The 19033-nt window shown below is 40.7% G+C and overlaps 1 protein-coding gene across 1 annotated transcript in view; it reads right to left on the reverse strand.

Moving 5' to 3' along the window:
- SLC27A2 (solute carrier family 27 member 2) overlaps positions 1-19033 on the reverse strand; it is an 84857-nt gene that overhangs the window by 31775 nt on the left and 34049 nt on the right. The window contains exons 2-5 of the mRNA XM_069766076.1: positions 16720-16929; positions 14140-14298; positions 11147-11271; positions 8011-8205 (exon numbers count right to left, since the gene is read on the reverse strand). Coding sequence (XP_069622177.1) covers positions 8011-8205; positions 11147-11271; positions 14140-14298; positions 16720-16929 — 689 coding nt within the window. The remainder of the gene's footprint in view (positions 1-8010; positions 8206-11146; positions 11272-14139; positions 14299-16719; positions 16930-19033) is intronic.

The following is a 19033-nucleotide window of genomic DNA, read 5'->3' on the forward strand; positions in this document are numbered from 1 at the left end:
CCTTTTCACCTATAAAGTTCCCTTTGCTCCTAAATACAGCTGTTGAGTATGTGCACACAATGTCTTTTTCAGGTAGTTTCAGCCACCAAAAAATGCTTGAAAAACTTATCAAACAATACTCATAAGAATGAACATAAGAAATTCTATGAAAAGATGACCACCTGGGCATATGTTAAGGCTTTTGCAAGTCTTTTAACCACTACAGGTTTCTAAAACCGCCAAGCAGTTACAAGAACTGAAATGTCCATCCTTCTGGTGGTTTTTTTTCCCCACTCAGAAGATGCTCTATACTTTACAATACAAGGCAATGGGAAAGCTCAAAAGACGCCTGGAAGGCGTCAGGAAGATGACCAGACTTTTTTTTTTTTGCGTTTTGCCTTTGTTTTTGCTTTAAGAAAAACTTTAGCATCAGCATGGAATGAAATTATTGGTTACAGAGAGGATATATCATCTGCATTACATTCATCATTTGCACTGGACAAAGAAAACAAAATATAATCACTGCTAGAGATTATGGAGTTATGGGATAAGGTCTCAATAAGGGCTGGACCCAAAGACTAGGTAAGGGGCGAATTACATCATTTTCCCAATAGCTTTGTAAACTTTTGATGTCATCCTTTATTTTTAGAAATTATATATTTCTAAGATATTACATTGACTAATGTTTTTCATTGGGATATATTGGGCAATCTTTCTTCCATCCCGTGCCTGGCAATAGTTTTCTTTCCGATAAATAGCGCCTCTTGGAGGAGGATTCAACCATAATGAGACAGACCATAATTCTTCATCTACAATTCCGAATACTCATATTCCCTCGGCTGTATCTTCTACTGGAACTTCCACCACTCCAAAAAGAAAAAAAATACTGTCCACTGCCGACAAGAATCAGCATGAGTAATGTGACCCCTGGCAGCAATCATGGGGCAGCTTAGCCATTATGTGTATTCTGGAAGGACTTCATTAACCCTGGTGTACAATATGAAGTTTAATCATTGTATTATTATTTGTCGCTGCAGAAACTAACATGGGGGACTCAAGTACCAAGTTGAAGAGATCAGAGAATTTCATAAATGTGTAAAAAGCGCTGATACTATATCCATAGGACCCTGAGTTTTAAGTACCCCTGTGCACAGATATGGATACCATCTGCCACGGAGGAAAGAACTATCCTGCAGATGCATGCATCTATTGCAGGTACCTGTAAAAGGCTGAACGTGGTAAGTCAAATTGGGGTGCTATTTAATAAAAAGAAGGAAATACGCCATCTACAATAATATTCTTAATTAGGGTTACTCCATGATGCTTCCAGAACTCTACTCTTGCTAAAGAGTATTAAGTGTAAATATGTGGGGTTGTCCCATAATGTGGGTCTCTTCAATCAAATCTGTAAAATTCACAAAGTCTGAATGCCTTCCAAACCTGTAATTAATATGTATAGGTAGGGGTCCACGTGAAAGTCTGTGTGATCCCCTGGTAGTCGCCCAAAGTGATTTAGAATTAGGTGAGCTTCAGAGTTGGGTCTATCTCGAGATCTCAGATATTGTAGCTGCTCTGCTAAATAATAAAACTACAAACATGGTATAATCACCATGATCTCTAGGTCACTGCAATTTTTCTATCCCCTACATAGACCTCCAGATAATTATAGTTGTTAATGAATGCAAACGGTGTAAAAGGGCCTGCGTATTGGTGTCAAGGAATGCTCAAGCATATACAGACATTTACGGATGATCACCAATTTTATTAAGATACATCCGTTCAGAAACTGGTGTTAACTACACTAAGGTAACCTTAAAGGTACCGTCACATTAAGCGACGCTGCAGCGATATAGACAACGATGCCGATCGCTGCAGCGTCGCTGTGTGGTCGCTGGAGAGCTGTCACACAGACAGCTCTCCAGCGACCAACGATGCCGAAGTCCCCGGGTAACCAGGGTAAACATCGGGTTACTAAGCGCAGGGCCGCGCTTAGTAACCCGATGTTTACCCTGGTTACCAGTGTAAATGTAAAAAAAAACATACAGTACATACTTACATTCTGGTGTCTGTCGCGTCCCCCGGCGTCCGCTTCCCTGCACTGTGTAAGCGCCGGCCGTAAAGCAGAGCGGTGACGTCACTGCTGTGCTCTGCTTTACGGCAAGCCGGCGCTGACACAGTGCAGGGAAGCAGAACGCCGGGGGACGCGACAGACACCGGAATGTAAGTATGTACTGTTTGGTTTTTTTTACATTTACACTGGTAAACAGGGTAAACATCGGGTTACTAAGCGCGGCCCTGCGCTTAGTAACCCGATGTTTACCCTGGTTACCAGTGAAGACATCAGCGGGTGATCCAGCGACGAAATAGTGCTGGCCTTCTAGCTCCGACCAACGATGTCACAGCAGGATCCTGATCGCTGCTGCGTGTCAAACACAATGATATCGCTATCCAGGACGCTGCAACGTCACAGATTGCTATCGTTATCGTTGTTAAGTTGTTCAGTGTGAAGGTACCTTAAGTCTTAAATTTATTCTTAAACCCTTAACACCCGGGCCATTTTTCGTTTTCGTTTTTTGCTCCCCTTCTTCCCACAACTTTTTTTATTTTTCAGTAAAAATGGCCATGTGAGGGCTTGATTTTTGCGAGACATGTTATACTTTTGAATGACACCATTAGTTTAACATATCATGTGCTGAAAAATGGGAAAAAAATTCAACGTGTGGTGAAATTGCAAAAAAATGCAATGTCACAGTTTTTTGGGGGGTTTTCTTTTACCATGTTCACTACATGTAAAAACTGACCTGCCATTATCATTCTCCAGATCCTTTCGAGTTCATAGACACCAAACATGTCTTGGTTCTTTTTTATTTAAGTCAGGGGTGGGGAGCATTTTTTCCAGTCGGGGGGCCATTTGGAAATCTCTACAATCATTCGGAGGCCACACATTCATCACCGAGGAGGCTGGCGGGAATAGACAACACTGAAGGGCTATATACATTACTAGGGAGCACAGACAGCACTGGGGGTATATATGTCCTTGGGGGAAATATACATCACTGGTGGGGTCACATACATCACTGGGGGATATATACATCACAGGTGGGGGATATACAGTACTTCTGGGGTAAATGCAGCACTGAGGAATATACGTATCACTTGGGGGCACATACAGCCCTGGGGGGAATATACAGCACTGGGGGGAGGATATACAGCACTGGGGGACAGGCTCCAGAAATGTGGAATTGCCAAGTGGTGAGCTGGATTTTCTTTTGTGGTTGAACCATAGAGGTCTGCTGGAGACCTCTGGTTGTCGTGCCAACCCATCGGTGACCCGCGATTACATGACGGGGTCACCGATGGACGGGATTTCCGGCGCACTTCCCGGAAGCGTGAGTTAAATGCAGCTGTCAGAGGATGACAGCAGCATTTACTGGATTAAAAGCCACAGGTGGATTGCGATTCCATCAGCAGCTGTTACAGGCACATGTCAGCTGTTCAAAACAGAAAGATGTGGGCTCAGCTCTATAGGGACTCTATTAATAGTTATTCCTAGATATTTAAGGCCACATAGCTCAGTGATATCGTAGTCAACTTTAAAAGACATTATGACTGACTTTTCCCAATTTATTTTAAGATCTGAGAAGGACCCAAACTGGCTTATAAGATTAATAGATCGAGGCAAAAAAAGTGTCTAAATATGTGAACGAAACAAAATCAGATCATACACCCCACCTTGCCTGCTCTCCCACCAAGCACAATTCCTTCAACCAGGCAGTCCTGATACAGTTTTAGAGTTAAGGACTATAGCCAATGTAAATAACATTGGTGAAAGTGGATACCCTTGTCAAGTGCCCCTATTTAATTCGAAAAAAAAATGGAGTTAATTCGATTAATAACTAGTATACTAGCTCTATAACTTTTCTATAATACTTTATCCAGTTACCAAACCAGAGACAAATTAAAATGTAATTAACGAGTGCTGCAGGTATCACCACTACAATGAATCAAAGGCTTTGGCTTTGTTGATAATGCCAGTGTCCAATCTTCCCATCGGGCATGTTCTAAGACTTGTGTTCTGATATTTTTTTGAAGTGGTTCTACTTGACATAAAAGGAGACTGACCCAGATGAACAATGTCAAGTATAACTTAAATTAGCCGATTTGCCATGATATTGTGAATATTTTACAGTTTACATTGAGAAGGGATATGGCTCTAAAAGACCCACATTCTTCTGGAGGTTTGTCAGATTTAAATATAACTACTAATGTAGCATCATTCAAGGATAGCGGTCGATGTCCCACCTCTATGTAGGTTTCAACAGAGTGGAACAAAGCTGGTCTATACATTTCTTTTTCATTTCTACAGGAATGCCATCAGGCTCTGGAGACCTACTAGTGACCATTGTCACAATCACTTCCAAAACCTTAACTTGTGCAAGATCTTTATTCAGGGCCTTCCAAGTTTCAGGGAGGGATTAGGAAAATAAATTTGGGATAGATAATCTATGAGCTCTTCATTTGAACACTGTGAATAAAGTCTCATATAGGTTTGAAAAAATAATTAAAACTAGCTGGTACGTCTGGACAGGACGATATAGATTTGTCTGCCTTTGATCCAGTTTGCAAATCAAAATTGTCCATTCAAGAGAAAGAGTCTATATAAAAAAAAAAAAAAAGAATAGTACTCGCATGCGATCCATGTCATCTGAGCACTGGATTATTTTTTACTGTCTAAGGCCGGCGTCACACTCAGCGTAAGACAATACGGTCCGTATATTACGGCCGTAATACACTGAAAATTCCCCAAAATAGTGGTCCGTAGCTCCTCCGTAGGCAGGGTGTATCAGCGTATTTTGCGCATGGCATCCTCCGTATGTAATCCGTATGGCATCCGTACTGCGTGTTTTTCTCGCAGGCTTGCAAAACCGACATACGGATATACAAGGGATCCATGTGTTAAAAAAAACCAAAAACATATATACTGTCTCTATATATATATATATATATATATATATATATATATATATATATATATATATATAAAATCAGTAGACACATATATGTATATACAGTGGGGCAAAAAAGTATTTAGTCAGTCAGCAATAGTGCAAGTTCCACCACTTAAAAAGATGAGAGGCGTCTGTAATTTACATCATAGGTAGACCTCAACTATGGGAGACAAACTGAGAAAAAAAAATCCAGAAAATCACATTGTCTGTTTTTTTTAACATTTTATTTGCATATTATGGTGGAAAATAAGTATTTGGTCAGAAACAAACAATCAAGATTTCTGGCTCTCACAGACCTGTAACTTCTTCTTTAAGAGTCTCCTCTTTCCTCCACTCATTACCTGTAGTAATGGCACCTGTTTAAACTTGTTATCAGTATAAAAAGACACCTGTGCACACCCTCAAACAGTCTGACTCCAAACTCCACGATGGTGAAGACCAAAGAGCTGTCAAAGGACACCAGAAACAAAATTGTAGCCCTGCACCAGGCTGGGAAGACTGAATCTGCAATAGCCAACCAGCTTGGAGTGAAGAAATCAACAGTGGGAGCAATAATTAGAAAATGGAAGACATACAAGACCACGGATAATCTCCCTCGATCTGGGGCTCCACGCAAAATCCCACCCCGTGGGGTCAGAATGATCACAAGAACGGTGAGCAAAAATCCCAGAACCACGCGGGGTGACCTAGTGAATGAACTGCAGAGAGCTGGGACCAATGTAACAAGGCCTACCATAAGTAACACACTACGCCACCATGGACTCAGATCCTGCAGTGCCAGACGTGTCCCACTGCTTAAGCCAGTACATGTCCGGGCCCGTCTGAAGTTTGCTAGAGAGCATTTGGATGATCCAGAGGAGTTTTGGGAGAATGTCCTATGGTCTGATGAAACCAAACTGGAACTTTTTGGTAGAAACACAACTTGTCGTGTTTGGAGGAAAAAGAATACTGAGTTGCATCCATCAAACACCATACCTACTGTAAAGCATGGTGGTGGAAACATCATGCTTTGGGGCTGTTTCTCTGCAAATGGGCAAGGACGACTGATCCGGGTACATGAAAGAATGAATGGGGCCATGTATCGTGAGATTTTGAGTGCAAACCTCCTTCCATCAGCAAGGGCATTGAAGATGAAACGTGGCTGGGTCTTTCAACATGACAATGATCCAAAGCACACCGCCAGGGCAACGAAGGAGTGGCTTCGTAAGAAGCATTTCAAGGTCCTGGAGTGGCCTAGCCAGTCTCCAGATCTCAACCCTATAGAAAACCTTTGGAAGGAGTTGAAAGTCCGTGTTACCAAGCGAAAAGCCAAAAACATCACTGCTCTAGAGGAGATCTGCATGGAGGAATGGCCCAACATACCAACAACAGTGTGTGGCTACCTTGTGAAGACTTACAGAAAACGTTTGACCTCTGTCATTGCCAACAAAGGATATATTACAAAGTATTGAGATGAAATTTTGTTTCTGACCAAATACTTATTTTCCACCATAATATGCAAAAAAAAAAATGTTAAAAAAACAGACAATGTGATTTTCTGGATTTTTTTTCTCAGTTTGTCTCCCATAGTTGAGGTCTACCTATGATGTAAATTACATACGCCTCTCATCTTTTTAAGTGGTGGAACTTGCACTATTGCTGACTGACTAAATACTTTTTTGCCCCACTGTATATTATTACTTCATACAGCGCTAGATAGCTTTAAAGCCGGTAATTCAATTACCGGCTTTTGCTATCTCCTTCCTAAACCCGACATGATATGAGACATGGTTTACATACAGTAAACCATGTCATATCCCCCTTTTTTTTGCATATTCCACACTACTAATGTTAGTAGTGAGTATGTGCAAAATTTGGCCGTTCTAGCTATTAAATTAAAGGGTTAAATGGCGGAAAAAATTGGCGTGGGCTCCCGTGCAATTTTCTCCGCCAGAGTAGTAAAGCCAGTGACTGAGGGCAGATATTAATAGCCTGGAGAGGGTCCACGGTTATTGGCCCCCCCTGGCTAAAAAACATCTGCCCCCAGCCACCCCAGAAAAGGCACATCTGGAAGATGCGCCTATTCTGGCACTTAGCCACTCTCTTCCCATTCTTGTGTAGCGGTGGGATATGGGGTAATGAAGGGTTAATACCACCTTGCTATTGTAAGGTGACATTAAGCCAAATTAATAATGGAGAGGCGTCAATTATGACACCTATCCATTATTAATCCAATACTAGTAAAGAGTTAAAAAAAACACAAACACATTATTAAAAATTATTTTAATGAAATAAAAACAAAGGTTGTTGTAATAATTTATTCTACGCTCGATCCATCTGAAGACCCTCGCTCTGTAACAAAGAAAAAATAATAAACCAACAATATACATACCTTCCGAAGATCTGTAAGGTCCCACGATGTAAATCCATCTGAAGGGGTTAAAATATTTTGCAAAACCCCAGGGAATGAAGGTAAAGTAGGTCAATGACCTATATTTACCTTCATTTGCAGTGAGGCGCCCTCTGCTGGTGGTCCTCATATGAACTCGAGCCTGGGAGCTTTCTAGGAAAGTTCCCACGCTCCAGGAACAACCAGCAGAGGGCGCCTCACCGCAAATGAAGGTTACAGTTGAAATGACAATGTATGTTGAACAACTGCATCTTTTCTAAACGAGCGTTATAGAAAAGGATAATAGTACTCTAACAGATCAGCAGCCAAGGCAAACACTGGCCTCACAATGAGTGCAAGCAAGTGCTGCAATGGTTCCTATGGTTACTGTAAACAACAAGATAAAACAACTCTAGTCTTAGCAAACGTATGTATCCATCATATATACCATCCCTGCAATTTCTAGTATATATGGATAAAACTGAGCTATAAACATATCTAATATATTATTAAAATCATGGGAAACACCATGATTAAAAGTCATAAACGAAGGAGGAATAATTTGTTTATTACTAATCTGTGCCAGAAATATAGCAACATATGTGACCATGAGATACAACTATTACAATTATCTGATTGATCCTTGAAACTTACCTTGTAGAACTTATTTACTCTGCCCACTGCGCCAACTGTGTTAGTGTAATTCAAGAACATAACATTTCCTTCAGTCGCTGCGTAAAACTCATACATCTGAATGTCACCAAATCTTCGTAGAAACTCGCTCCACACATCAGTACGCAGGCCGTTCCCAATAGCGATCCGGACATTATGTGACCCATCGTCATCAGTCTAAGGGAAGCCAAACATCAGGAGTCAGGACCTGCACATCAGCGACTGTAAAGAGCACACGTAGTAACCTACACCATGGTCCATATTGCAGTATGCGATCGGTCAGGCACGAGTTGGAAATTGTTAGTATCCCATCTATTTGACTCTGAAGAGCGGGCATTATAAGGAATAAGATGTGAGATTTTCATCTGATATTACTTTTATGTAATGTATATAGCATCCTCACAAACCGAAAGACTGGATCCTATAGACCTAAAATTGGACAGTTGGTCCATAGATAATAGATGTCACAGATACAGCTCATTTATAAGTATACCAGAACAAAATATAGGACAAGTAAAAAGATTAGATGTAAGGTGCTAGTGCAAAAATTACATAGTCTTATGTGTAGTACAGTATGTAGAAAGTGCTAGTGCATACTCAACTGATGTTTATGGGATCGAAGTATATACAAACTGCCAGTGCAAGAAGCAAGGTTAAAGAACTATGTAATTCTTGCGCTAGCACTTTACTTATAATCTTTTTCTATATTTTGTACTGGTATAGTTATACTGTACATGAGCTGTATATGTGATATCTATATATACAAACTTCTATGGGCTTCATATATAACGTATACTCTTTTACCTCATTTTTTTCTTTAATACTCCCCTCTGGACATTGGTCATTATTTTTGTGGGTGTGCACCTCATGTTTTTATTAGTCTTTTTATCTTTCATGGATTTATGACATTGGTTTGTTATTCTATTTGTTGTCACCTGATCCTAATAAAATATAATTCTGTTTCACAAACATAACTCTGATGTACTGGGACTTTTATGGCTGGATTGTTCTTTTTTCTTCCCCTCAAGGAATAATTAATGAATTTAGCAGGAACTGTGTAGTCCTTTATTTTTCCTATTCTGTCACTGTTGATCAAGGAAATGGAGGGAGGAGACAAACAGCCAGACTGATTGAGGCACAGAGCTGTGAACCACCCACAGTGAACTGAGCACCAAATTTGCATATTATTTCAAAAGAGTTCTATTGAATAGTAGCCTGCAGATTTTCTTACCACAGGTATACTGCTTCTCATGGAACGCTGCCCTACATGGAGATGAGATTATTTAATTAAGTAATTTCGCCCTGATAGACTCCTTTTTAAAGAAGTTGGAAATTAACTGCTTAAAGTGTAAAGCTGGTCAGAAATTAACAAGAATTGGTAATAATTTAACCACGGTGATGATAGCCAAAATGTTTTACAATATTACCAAAATCATCAGTGCCAGCTGTTTAAACATTTCTATAGATGGATCTATAGAAATAATTAAAATATATTTTCAAAATAATATCTACTTTGCAAGTGGAAGTTCTTATTATATGCAAGGAGATCTGCCACCAGATTTCACAATGCAAACTGAAAACATTTATTAAATATTTCTGATGAGGCTGGTGTAGTTAGTTTGAAAAATCTATGTCAGAATGACAGTATAACCATTTTTGAAAGTTTTACTGCCTACTACTATAATGAACATTTTATGAGTCCAGTTCTGTGTGAACTCATTACATGCTAATTTTAATATGAATTTTATACAGAAATGCTGAAGTGAATTTTCAAAGTAAGTATATCAGCCCCATTAGGATTAACAGATGTATATAACCCCTTCATGACCTGAGGTATTTTTGGATTTGCATTTTTGGTTTTTGCTCCCTTTCTTTCCAGAGCCATAACTTTTTTTATTTTCCCGTCAATATGGCCATGTGAGGGCTTATTTTTTGCGGGATGAGTTGTAATTTTGAATAACATCATTGGTTTTAACATATCATGTCCTAGGAAAATGGGAAAAAAATTCCAAGCGCAGTAAAATTGCAAAAAATTTTTTTGCTTTGCTTTTTTACTAGGTTCACTAAATGCTAAAACTGACCTGCCATTATGATTCTCCAGGTCATTACGAGTTTATAGACACCAAACATGTCTAGGTTCTTTTTTATCTAAGTGGTCAAAAGAAATTCCAAACTTTGGTAAAAAGAAATTGTGCCATTTTCCGATACCTGTAGCGTCTCCACTTTTCGTGATCTGGGGTTGGATGAGGGCTTATTTTCTGCATGCCGAGCTGATATTTTTAATGATTCCATTTTGGTGCAAATACAATCTTTTGATCGCCCATTATTGCAATTTAATGCAATGTCGCGGCGACCAAAAAAATGTAATTCTGGCGTTTTGACTTTTTTTTTTCTCGCTACGCCGTTTAGCGATCAGGTTAATCTTTTTTTTTCATTGATAGATCGGGCGATTCTGAACGTGGTGATGCCAAATATGTGTAGGTTTGATTTGTTTTTTTTTCTTTTTTTTTTTAAATTGGGCCAAAGGGGGGTGATCTGAACTTTTATATGATCTTTTATGTTTTTAAAAACAATTTTTTTCCACTTTTGGCATGCTTCAATAGTCTCCATGGGAGACTAGAAGCTGCCATAACCCGATTGGCTCTGCCACATGCAGCCAATGATCAGATCGCCTGTATGTAGCAGAATACCTCACTTGCTATGAGCACCGACCACTGGGTAATGCTCATAGCAATCCGGCAGTGACAACCATAGAGGTCTCCAGGAGACCTCTGGTTGTCATGCCAACCCATCGCTTCACCTGTGGAAAGCCATACCATCCTTGCTGCAGTGCTATCACTCCCCAGAGGACCCCTTTAAGCAGCGTCGGTCATCCCTGACCGAATACCACAGGTGGCGTCACAAACATTATTATTTCTAATAACCCCTTTAAAGACATTTTCTTTAATTTGGACTCCCAGGGCCACAGACTGGGTCACTGCCACTGTGACTTCCCCTTTAATGACCACCGGACCCGGTATTGAGTATCCCTAGGCCCTGGTGGCATTCCACTAAATATGAGAAATATCTTACACCTGATCCTATTAAAATTTTACATTTCACTAGAGGATAAAGGTACCTTTGGTACGTTACATAGGTATCGTAGCACCTCCCCAATGTATTGCACAACAGTCACGTTGTATTTTCGGCAGTCATCCCAAAATTGGCTCGCTGAAAACCTCTTTCGCAAGACTATAGTAGCACCTGAGAACAATAAGTAAAAAAAACATAACTCGATAAATCATTAAATAACTTCCCACAAAGTAAGGGTATGTGTCCACTTTCAGGATGGCCGGCGGTATCGCCGGAGCGGCTTAGCCGCTCTGCGGTAAGCCCCTCCCCCTTTCTGGGACGCGATGATGCCGGATGTGTTCACAGCACACATCCGGCATCATCGCTCCCCACCATAGGGCCCTGTGCTATATCTTGCGGTGACGCAGCGTCGCCGCAAGATATACGGACATGCTGCGATCTGAAAAGACGCGCAGCATGTCCGGAGTCGCAGGGCCGCCGCGTGCGTGTTACCACGCATAGTGGAGACGGGATTTCATTAAATCCCCTCCACTATGCTGTAACATCTGGACGCTGCGTGTCTGACGCTGCGGCTCTATGCAGCGCCAGACACGCAGCGTTTCCTGCACGTGGACACATACCTTAACATTATTCTTTAGTGTGTAGAAATATCTGTGCCATGAAATTAAACCTTCCCTTCACTTCTGCCTGTCAGGACAATATCCATTCTCTAAACTTTCTACTGTGGATTTTAAAGGTTTGGGCACCCTGGTCAATCATTTAATCTTCAACTTGCTTAATGGTTTAAAAGAACAGTAATGTTGACCACTGGTGACCAAACTTTACATGCCACTGTACTGTCAATGACACATTGGTATAGATGAAGTGATACTAAGGGCGTAACTAAAGTGGGTGCAAGGCTTGCAGTCATATCTGAGCCCCGAAGTCTGGGCTCTGGGGGCCTCTAAAAGGCCCTTTTGACCCATTTTGGGCTCCGTTGGAGGCTTTGAATTGGTGCCCTATGACTTCAACTTACACCACTGGTTCTACTGTACAACACACTGCACGGATACTGATTTTGTAATATCTTGGTTACTCTCCTGTAAGGGTTAAATAATGGGATGCGAATGTGTAATATGTTGCTCAAATGCTTAGATGGTATGCAGCCAAATTAAGATGCTCATGTAAGGAGATGGACATATTGCCCATGTTCACCATTGAAGATTTAAATGAGTCTCTGTAATATGAACTGTGATGATTAATGTGAATAATGATGTGCATTAAATGTCAGTAATGTTAATAATGTGAATTGCCTGACAGTAGAGATAGCAAGAGTTAATGTTTAGGACTAGCCCATAGTGGGAGGGGAAATATGAAGGGAAAGTGACAGTTTCCTGGTAGTGAGTCAGACAGGGTCCACGGTGCATAGAGAAAGGACATAAGGTTCAATGTGAGTAGTGTCGCATTCTTGGGTGTCCCTGAAGTGAGAGGAAACTGGAAGAAAAAGAACATGATCAGGGGCAGTAAAGAGGTATAGTGATTGAAAGACACAGTGATTCCCTGCTGAAGGGTCTTAGGAGAAGACACCTTGCAGTTTATATCTCCTCAAGGTAACAGGCCTAGAGAGGACTGAGTACATGAGGCATATTGAAAGCTCTGGGCAGCAGTTTCAGATCATCAGCGTTAGAAAAGTTAAGTAACAGACAATACCGGCATCATAGCTTCCCTTAGAGGAAAACCAAGGAACCGCGGGTTGAGTAAAGGACTCTTGCAAAGCTGAACTATAGTGTCGAGTTGGGTTGTGGTGAATTAGTGAGAAATAGTGAACACCGAGGACAAGTAAAGAGGAAGGAATCAAGATTATGTGGAACATGCTCCTGGTTGTGAAAAAAACATTTGCAAAGTAGTGTAACCTCTATCTCCTGTACATATTCCCTACCAAGATTCAGTTTAGTAAAAAGTTTATTTTTGACTGATGGTCTCCCTCATTGAACTATGAAACAGATGGTGCTTACAAACCAGCGTCATCAGTTCATGCGCCCTGCACGGGGGTAGCGCCCTCACAGCACAAGTCCACACATCCAGCAAGGACACCCACTTTCATGTAACATGCTGGAGCATATGAGAGGAGTGCCTCGCCCATGGCTACTGCCACCCGCACCACGCAACATTCAGACCAAGTAAGTGTACTCGCCAGGTGCTGGCTGAGACGTGCCTCTCGGTTTCCTTGGTTGGTCTTCAGGTAATTACACAAATGCCAATAAATCTGTGGACAACTTTTGATTACTAACAAGTCTGATGAATTATATGCGGTACAGCATTCATCACACCTATTAGTTTTCAATAAAATATTTTGGTTTTCCACTGTTAATTGTCGGACATAAGGTCATTATTTAACGCGATATCATCGTTTTACTTTTAATTTCATCCATCAATAGTACACAGCAAAATAATCAACTTTGTAATATATCTTATCAGATAAATCTGCTTCTTTCTCTTCCAGAATTCATTGGTCATTATCAAAATCCTCAATTCTGAGGTAAAATCTGCATTAAGGGAAGACAGACTTTCCCATTACTGAGAGGAGATGGCGGTAGCTTCGGATACAAATCTATGTAGATAGGAGGGTGGAGCTCTGTCTCTAGCTCCTCCCTTCTCTCATCTAAGAAAGAATTGTATCAGTAGCAGCCGCCATCTCCTATCTCAGCAATGGGAAAGTCTGTCTTCCCCGAATACAGATTTTACCTCAGAGTTGACAATTTTGATAATGGCTGATCAATTTTGGCTGAGAAAGAAGCAGATATATTACAAAGTTGCTTATTTTCACGTGTACTATTCATTTATGAAATACAAATTAATGACAGTTACTCTTTAAAGGCTCGCATCCATGGAAAAATATCACAGGTGTCAAAGTGGAAAGTGAACCTGTTGACAAAATTAAACATTGTGTTCAGCTTTCACTTTTTAATCTGGAGTAAAAGAAAACAAACAAATGAACCACAAAATATTTTTTGCTTGACGGCAGTTGCTTGCAGAAACCATCAAAATAAGTGATGTTACCTTTAAGGATAGAGCCGTGGACTCCAATCAACATAGCTGAGCTGTGGTATAGTGGGAGGGTAATATACACAATGTCCCTGGGCCGAACGTGGCAAAGTTCAAACAGGCCACTAGCCGCGCTGAGGCGCTGGTGATCAATGATAGCTGCTTTTGGAAGTCCTGTTGAGACATAACATGGAATCTTACAGAAAAATATAAAAACTTCTACATGTCCTCATCATGTCCTGTCTAAACTATTGCATCATCCTTCTTTGTGGCCGCCCATAACACTTTGCATATCCAAACCAATCCTGAACTCGGCATGGTTCATCCACAACGCTCTGCCAGTCTCTGACTACACTGACAAATAAATAAAATATCCACAAGCTGTTCTCTCAGTGCAATATCTCGTGTTTTCTTACAAAGTAGTGTACAGTGGGGCAAAAAAGTATTTAGTCAGTCAGCAATAGTGCAAGTTCCACCACTTAAAAAGATGAGAGGCGTCTGTAATTTACATCATAGGTAGACCTCAACTATGGGAGACAAACTGAGAAAAAAAAATCCAGAAAATCACATTGTCTGTTTTTTTATCATTTTATTTGCATATTATGGTGGAAAATAAGTATTTGGTCAGAAACAAAATTTCATCTCAATACTTTGTAATATATCCATTGTTGGCAATGACAAAGGTCAAACGTTTTCTGTAAGTCTTCATAAGGTTGCCACACACTGTTGGACATTCTCCCAAAACTCCTCTGGATCATCCAAATGCTCTCTAGCAAACTTCAGACGGGCCCGGACATGTACTGGCTTAAGCAGTGGGACACGTCTGGCACTGCAGGATCTGAGTCCATGGTGGCGTAGTGTGTTACTTATGGTAGGCCTTGTTACATTGGTCCCAGCTCTCTGCAGTTCATTCACTAGGTCCCCCCGCGTGGTTCTGGGATTTTTGCTCACCGTTCTTGTGATCATTCTGACCCCACGGGGTGGGATTTTGCGTGGAGCCCAAGATCGAGGGAGATTATCGGTGGTCTTGTATGCCTTCCATTTTCTAATTATTGCTCCCACTGTTGATTTCTTCACTCCAAGCTGGTTGGCTATTGCAGATTCAGTCTTCCCAGCCTGGTGCAGGGCTACAATTTTGTTTCTGGTGTCCTTTGACAGCTCTTTGGTCTTCACCATAGTGGAGTTTGGAGTCAGACTGTTTGAGGGTGTGCACAGGTGTCTTTTTATACTGATAACAAGTTTAAACAGGTGCCATTACTACAGGTAATGAGTGGAGGAAAGAGGAGACTCTTAAAGAAGAAGTTACAGGTCTGTGAGAGCCAGAAATCTTGATTGTTTGTTTCTGACCAAATACTTATTTTCCACCATAATATGCAAAAAAAATGATAAAAAAACAGACAATGTGATTTTCTGGATTTTTTTTCTCAGTTTGTCTCCCATAGTTGAGGTCTACCTATGATGTAAATTACAGACGCCTCTCATCTTTTTAAGTGGTGGAACTTGCACTATTGCTGACTGACTAAATACTTTTTTGCCCCACTGTACATATGCTGCCAAAAATATACTCAACAGCACAAATTATAAAAGATAGGTCATCAATGGAAGATCAGTGGCGGTCTGACACCTGACAACCTCACTGATTAGCTGTTATCAGATTTGGTGGTGGCCAGAGGTAAATAACAATGTATGGAGTAGAACACCACAGCTCCATCATACCGTTTAGTGGCCACTACAGGAACTACACATCAGGTCCTACACAGTATCCATTAGTCAGCAGACGCTATACTGTGTGACGGAGGTGTACATAGTTTACATTTGTCCACTGCAGGATATGATAACAGCTAATTGGTGGGGGTCCCAATGTCGGCCCACACTGATCTGATATTAATAACATATCCTAAGGAAAGGTCATCAGTACAAAAAGTAATGAAAAATCCACCTAAAGAAGCAATCCTCCCATCAAAGTTTATATCATTTTAATATATTGCAATCATCATATTATATAATCACTGTGTACTTACAATTGCACATTTTGCCTTTCTACCCTGCTAATTCTTCACTTTTCTCAGTTTTTATAAACAGGAAGCCTCTTTTTCCTGCATGAATTTTCCCGCTCTTCAACTCCTGACCCAGCTACTTCGCTCCTTCTCCTGCCAGGGACTTTTGCAGCGACTTGTGACTCATACAGGGAAAATTGACCTCCTGATTCTACATAGAGCTTAGAAGGATTCAGCTAGTCATTTATTAAACATGTGATGTCATAGACCTAATGGAAAAGAGAAGAATGAACTGGGTTGAAGGGCAAAATGAGCAATTATAAGTACACAGTGCCTTATAGTTTGATGATTGTAATATACTAAGAGGATACAAATTTTGAGGTGGGGAGGAGGAGTGCTTCTTTAAATCATACTTTATATAAGATCGCTCTCTTTGCATTGCTAAGTGTGAAATCTGCTGTAAAATCCACAGCAATATAGGTGTATTTCACTGGTTTCCAGCCGTATCTACAGTGGAAAGTTTGTACAGATACGAGGTCGACAATATGATCTTTCAGGATTTCAAGGCAAAGATAAAAGGTGGGATGAGAAGCATTACCTGTGGTTCCAGATGTGAAAATGTACATTGCCAGTGTTTTTTTCCCAACAAATGACCTGAGGGATTTTGGAACGGAGTCACACGAAGCGGATTTGACTTTGTCGAGAAAGGTTTCTGTCCCTTCACTGACGGGTGTTTCAGTGATGTAGAATACTCTGGCATTCTCTTTCCTCAGCTCTGGCATGACTTCATCTATGGCATCCTTGAGTTCTTCAAGGCAGTACAAGAGAAAGAGCAATAAGCACATTGCATGTAGGAAAATGGAAAAAACAACAATAAAGGCTACATGGAAACCATCCCAAAGAAAGGAAGATGAATCTGTTCTAGTTATTATGAGGTTTAGAACAATGATGTCCTGCTGAGAATTGGGTTATTAAAAGGATATTGTGTGCCTACAGAATTAATCATCTATCCATGTTACATTACTGTGATGACCAATGACTGCCTGGATGTCACTATAAACCAAACATCACCATAGTCCAGAAAAGACAGGAGGGGGATCCATGCCATGGAAGAATGGTGCAGAATGTATGTGTTGTATGGGGTCATATTGTGCCTTCAATGAAGTTACGTTTGAACTAGAAAACAAAAGATAGAGAGATAGTAACAGCAAATATTTTATTTTGCCGTCCATTTTTTCCTTTTACTGCTTTTGGTGACCTTTGTTCCTGTATCTTTATTTGACCTTTGCCTACTGCTAAACAGTAAAAACAGCTCTCTGTGTTTACCTCATTTAAACCAGATTCATTAAATATTATTGCACTATAACAAAATATAACATATCCTAGTAAAACTTTAATAAAAATCGAGAAATATTATTGTGACAAGTAAATCTGGAAAATCAGAAATAACGAGACAAAATAACAAAAAACAAAACCTACAATATAGAAGATACAAAATGAAACAACCTTTTTTTAGGTGTTTGGACTAGATAAATCCTTCAAAAATATACACACTGGGTTGTTATTCCTTACAATGCTAATATGAAATGTATATTTATTTTGTTTTATTTTCAAGGCTGCTTAAGGTGTATGCAGTAATCATGAATACACTCAACATTGAACTTGTAAGACCAAGAAGGGAAAATTGTGGTATTATGGAAATCACAGATGGTAGACATGTTACTGATATGGGAATGATGAAAAATGGAAACCAAGGCCCCATTTATCAAAGTGTTTACGCCAGAAGGCAAGAGTAAAACAGTTTCAAAAGTTCCCAAATTCTAACATTTTGCAACTTTTGGCGACACCAGTTTTTGGCAGCTCCACCAAGATAGGCGGAGCTGCTGAGGAGACGGGGTGGGAGTGGGACAGAGGGTGGCAACGCCTTGCCGTCAACTGTATCAATAGTGGCGGCTCTTTTTATTCCTGGAGTGCTACCCCAGACTGGAGTATCATTTTTGGCGAGGAACATGGAGGCGCCACAACCACAAAGAAATATCAAATTCCTCTTAATGAATTAAGGAGTAGGAATTTTTATTACTCCAAAACGCCCCTTAATTAAGACTGGCATGTGCAGTGCCAGCTTTAACGAATCGAGGCCCACATTTTCAAAACATCACTATTGATCCAGTATCAAGTATATAGATATATTAGCACTGACATGCCTTGGCTGCTGTCAATTAAGTTATTCATGGTTGTCAGAGGAATGTTCTGTCACTCTGAAAACACAAATGGGAACACAAATAATCAAAATCTGCTGCTGGCAGATGCCTTTGCAATTGCTGACTAGTGATGTCCCAGATGTACTCAAAAGGAGTCAAGTCCAGAGAAAACTGTAGCCCAAAGTAGCATATTTAAGCCACGCAGGCTGCTCTTGGTAGCACAAGCAACATGTGGTCTGGCGCTGTTGTGTTATTATTATTATTATTATTATTTATTTATATAGCACCATTGATTCCATGGTGCTGTACATGAGAAGGGGTTACATACAAGTTACAGATATCACATACAGTAAACAAACTAACAATGACGGACTGATACAGAGGGGCGAGGACCCTGCCCTTGTGGGCTTACATTCTACAGGATTATGGGGAAAGAGACAGTAGGTTGAGGGTTGCATGAGCTCCGGTGTTGGTGAGGCGGTAGCTCCAGTGTTGGTGAGACGGTAGCTCCGGTGTTGGTGAGGCGGTAGCTTCGATAGTGATGAGGCGGCAGCAGTGTCAGTGCAGGCTGTAGGCTTTCCTGAAGAGATGAGTTTTCAGGTTCCGTCTGAAGGATCCGACTGTGGTTGATAGTCGGACGTGTTGGCGCAGAGAGTTCCAGAGGATGGGGGATATTCGGGAGAAGTCTTGGAGGCGATTGGATGAGGAGCG

Source organism: Ranitomeya imitator, chromosome 4, assembly GCF_032444005.1.
Source record: "Ranitomeya imitator isolate aRanImi1 chromosome 4, aRanImi1.pri, whole genome shotgun sequence".
Taxonomy (NCBI): Eukaryota; Metazoa; Chordata; class Amphibia; order Anura; family Dendrobatidae; genus Ranitomeya; species Ranitomeya imitator.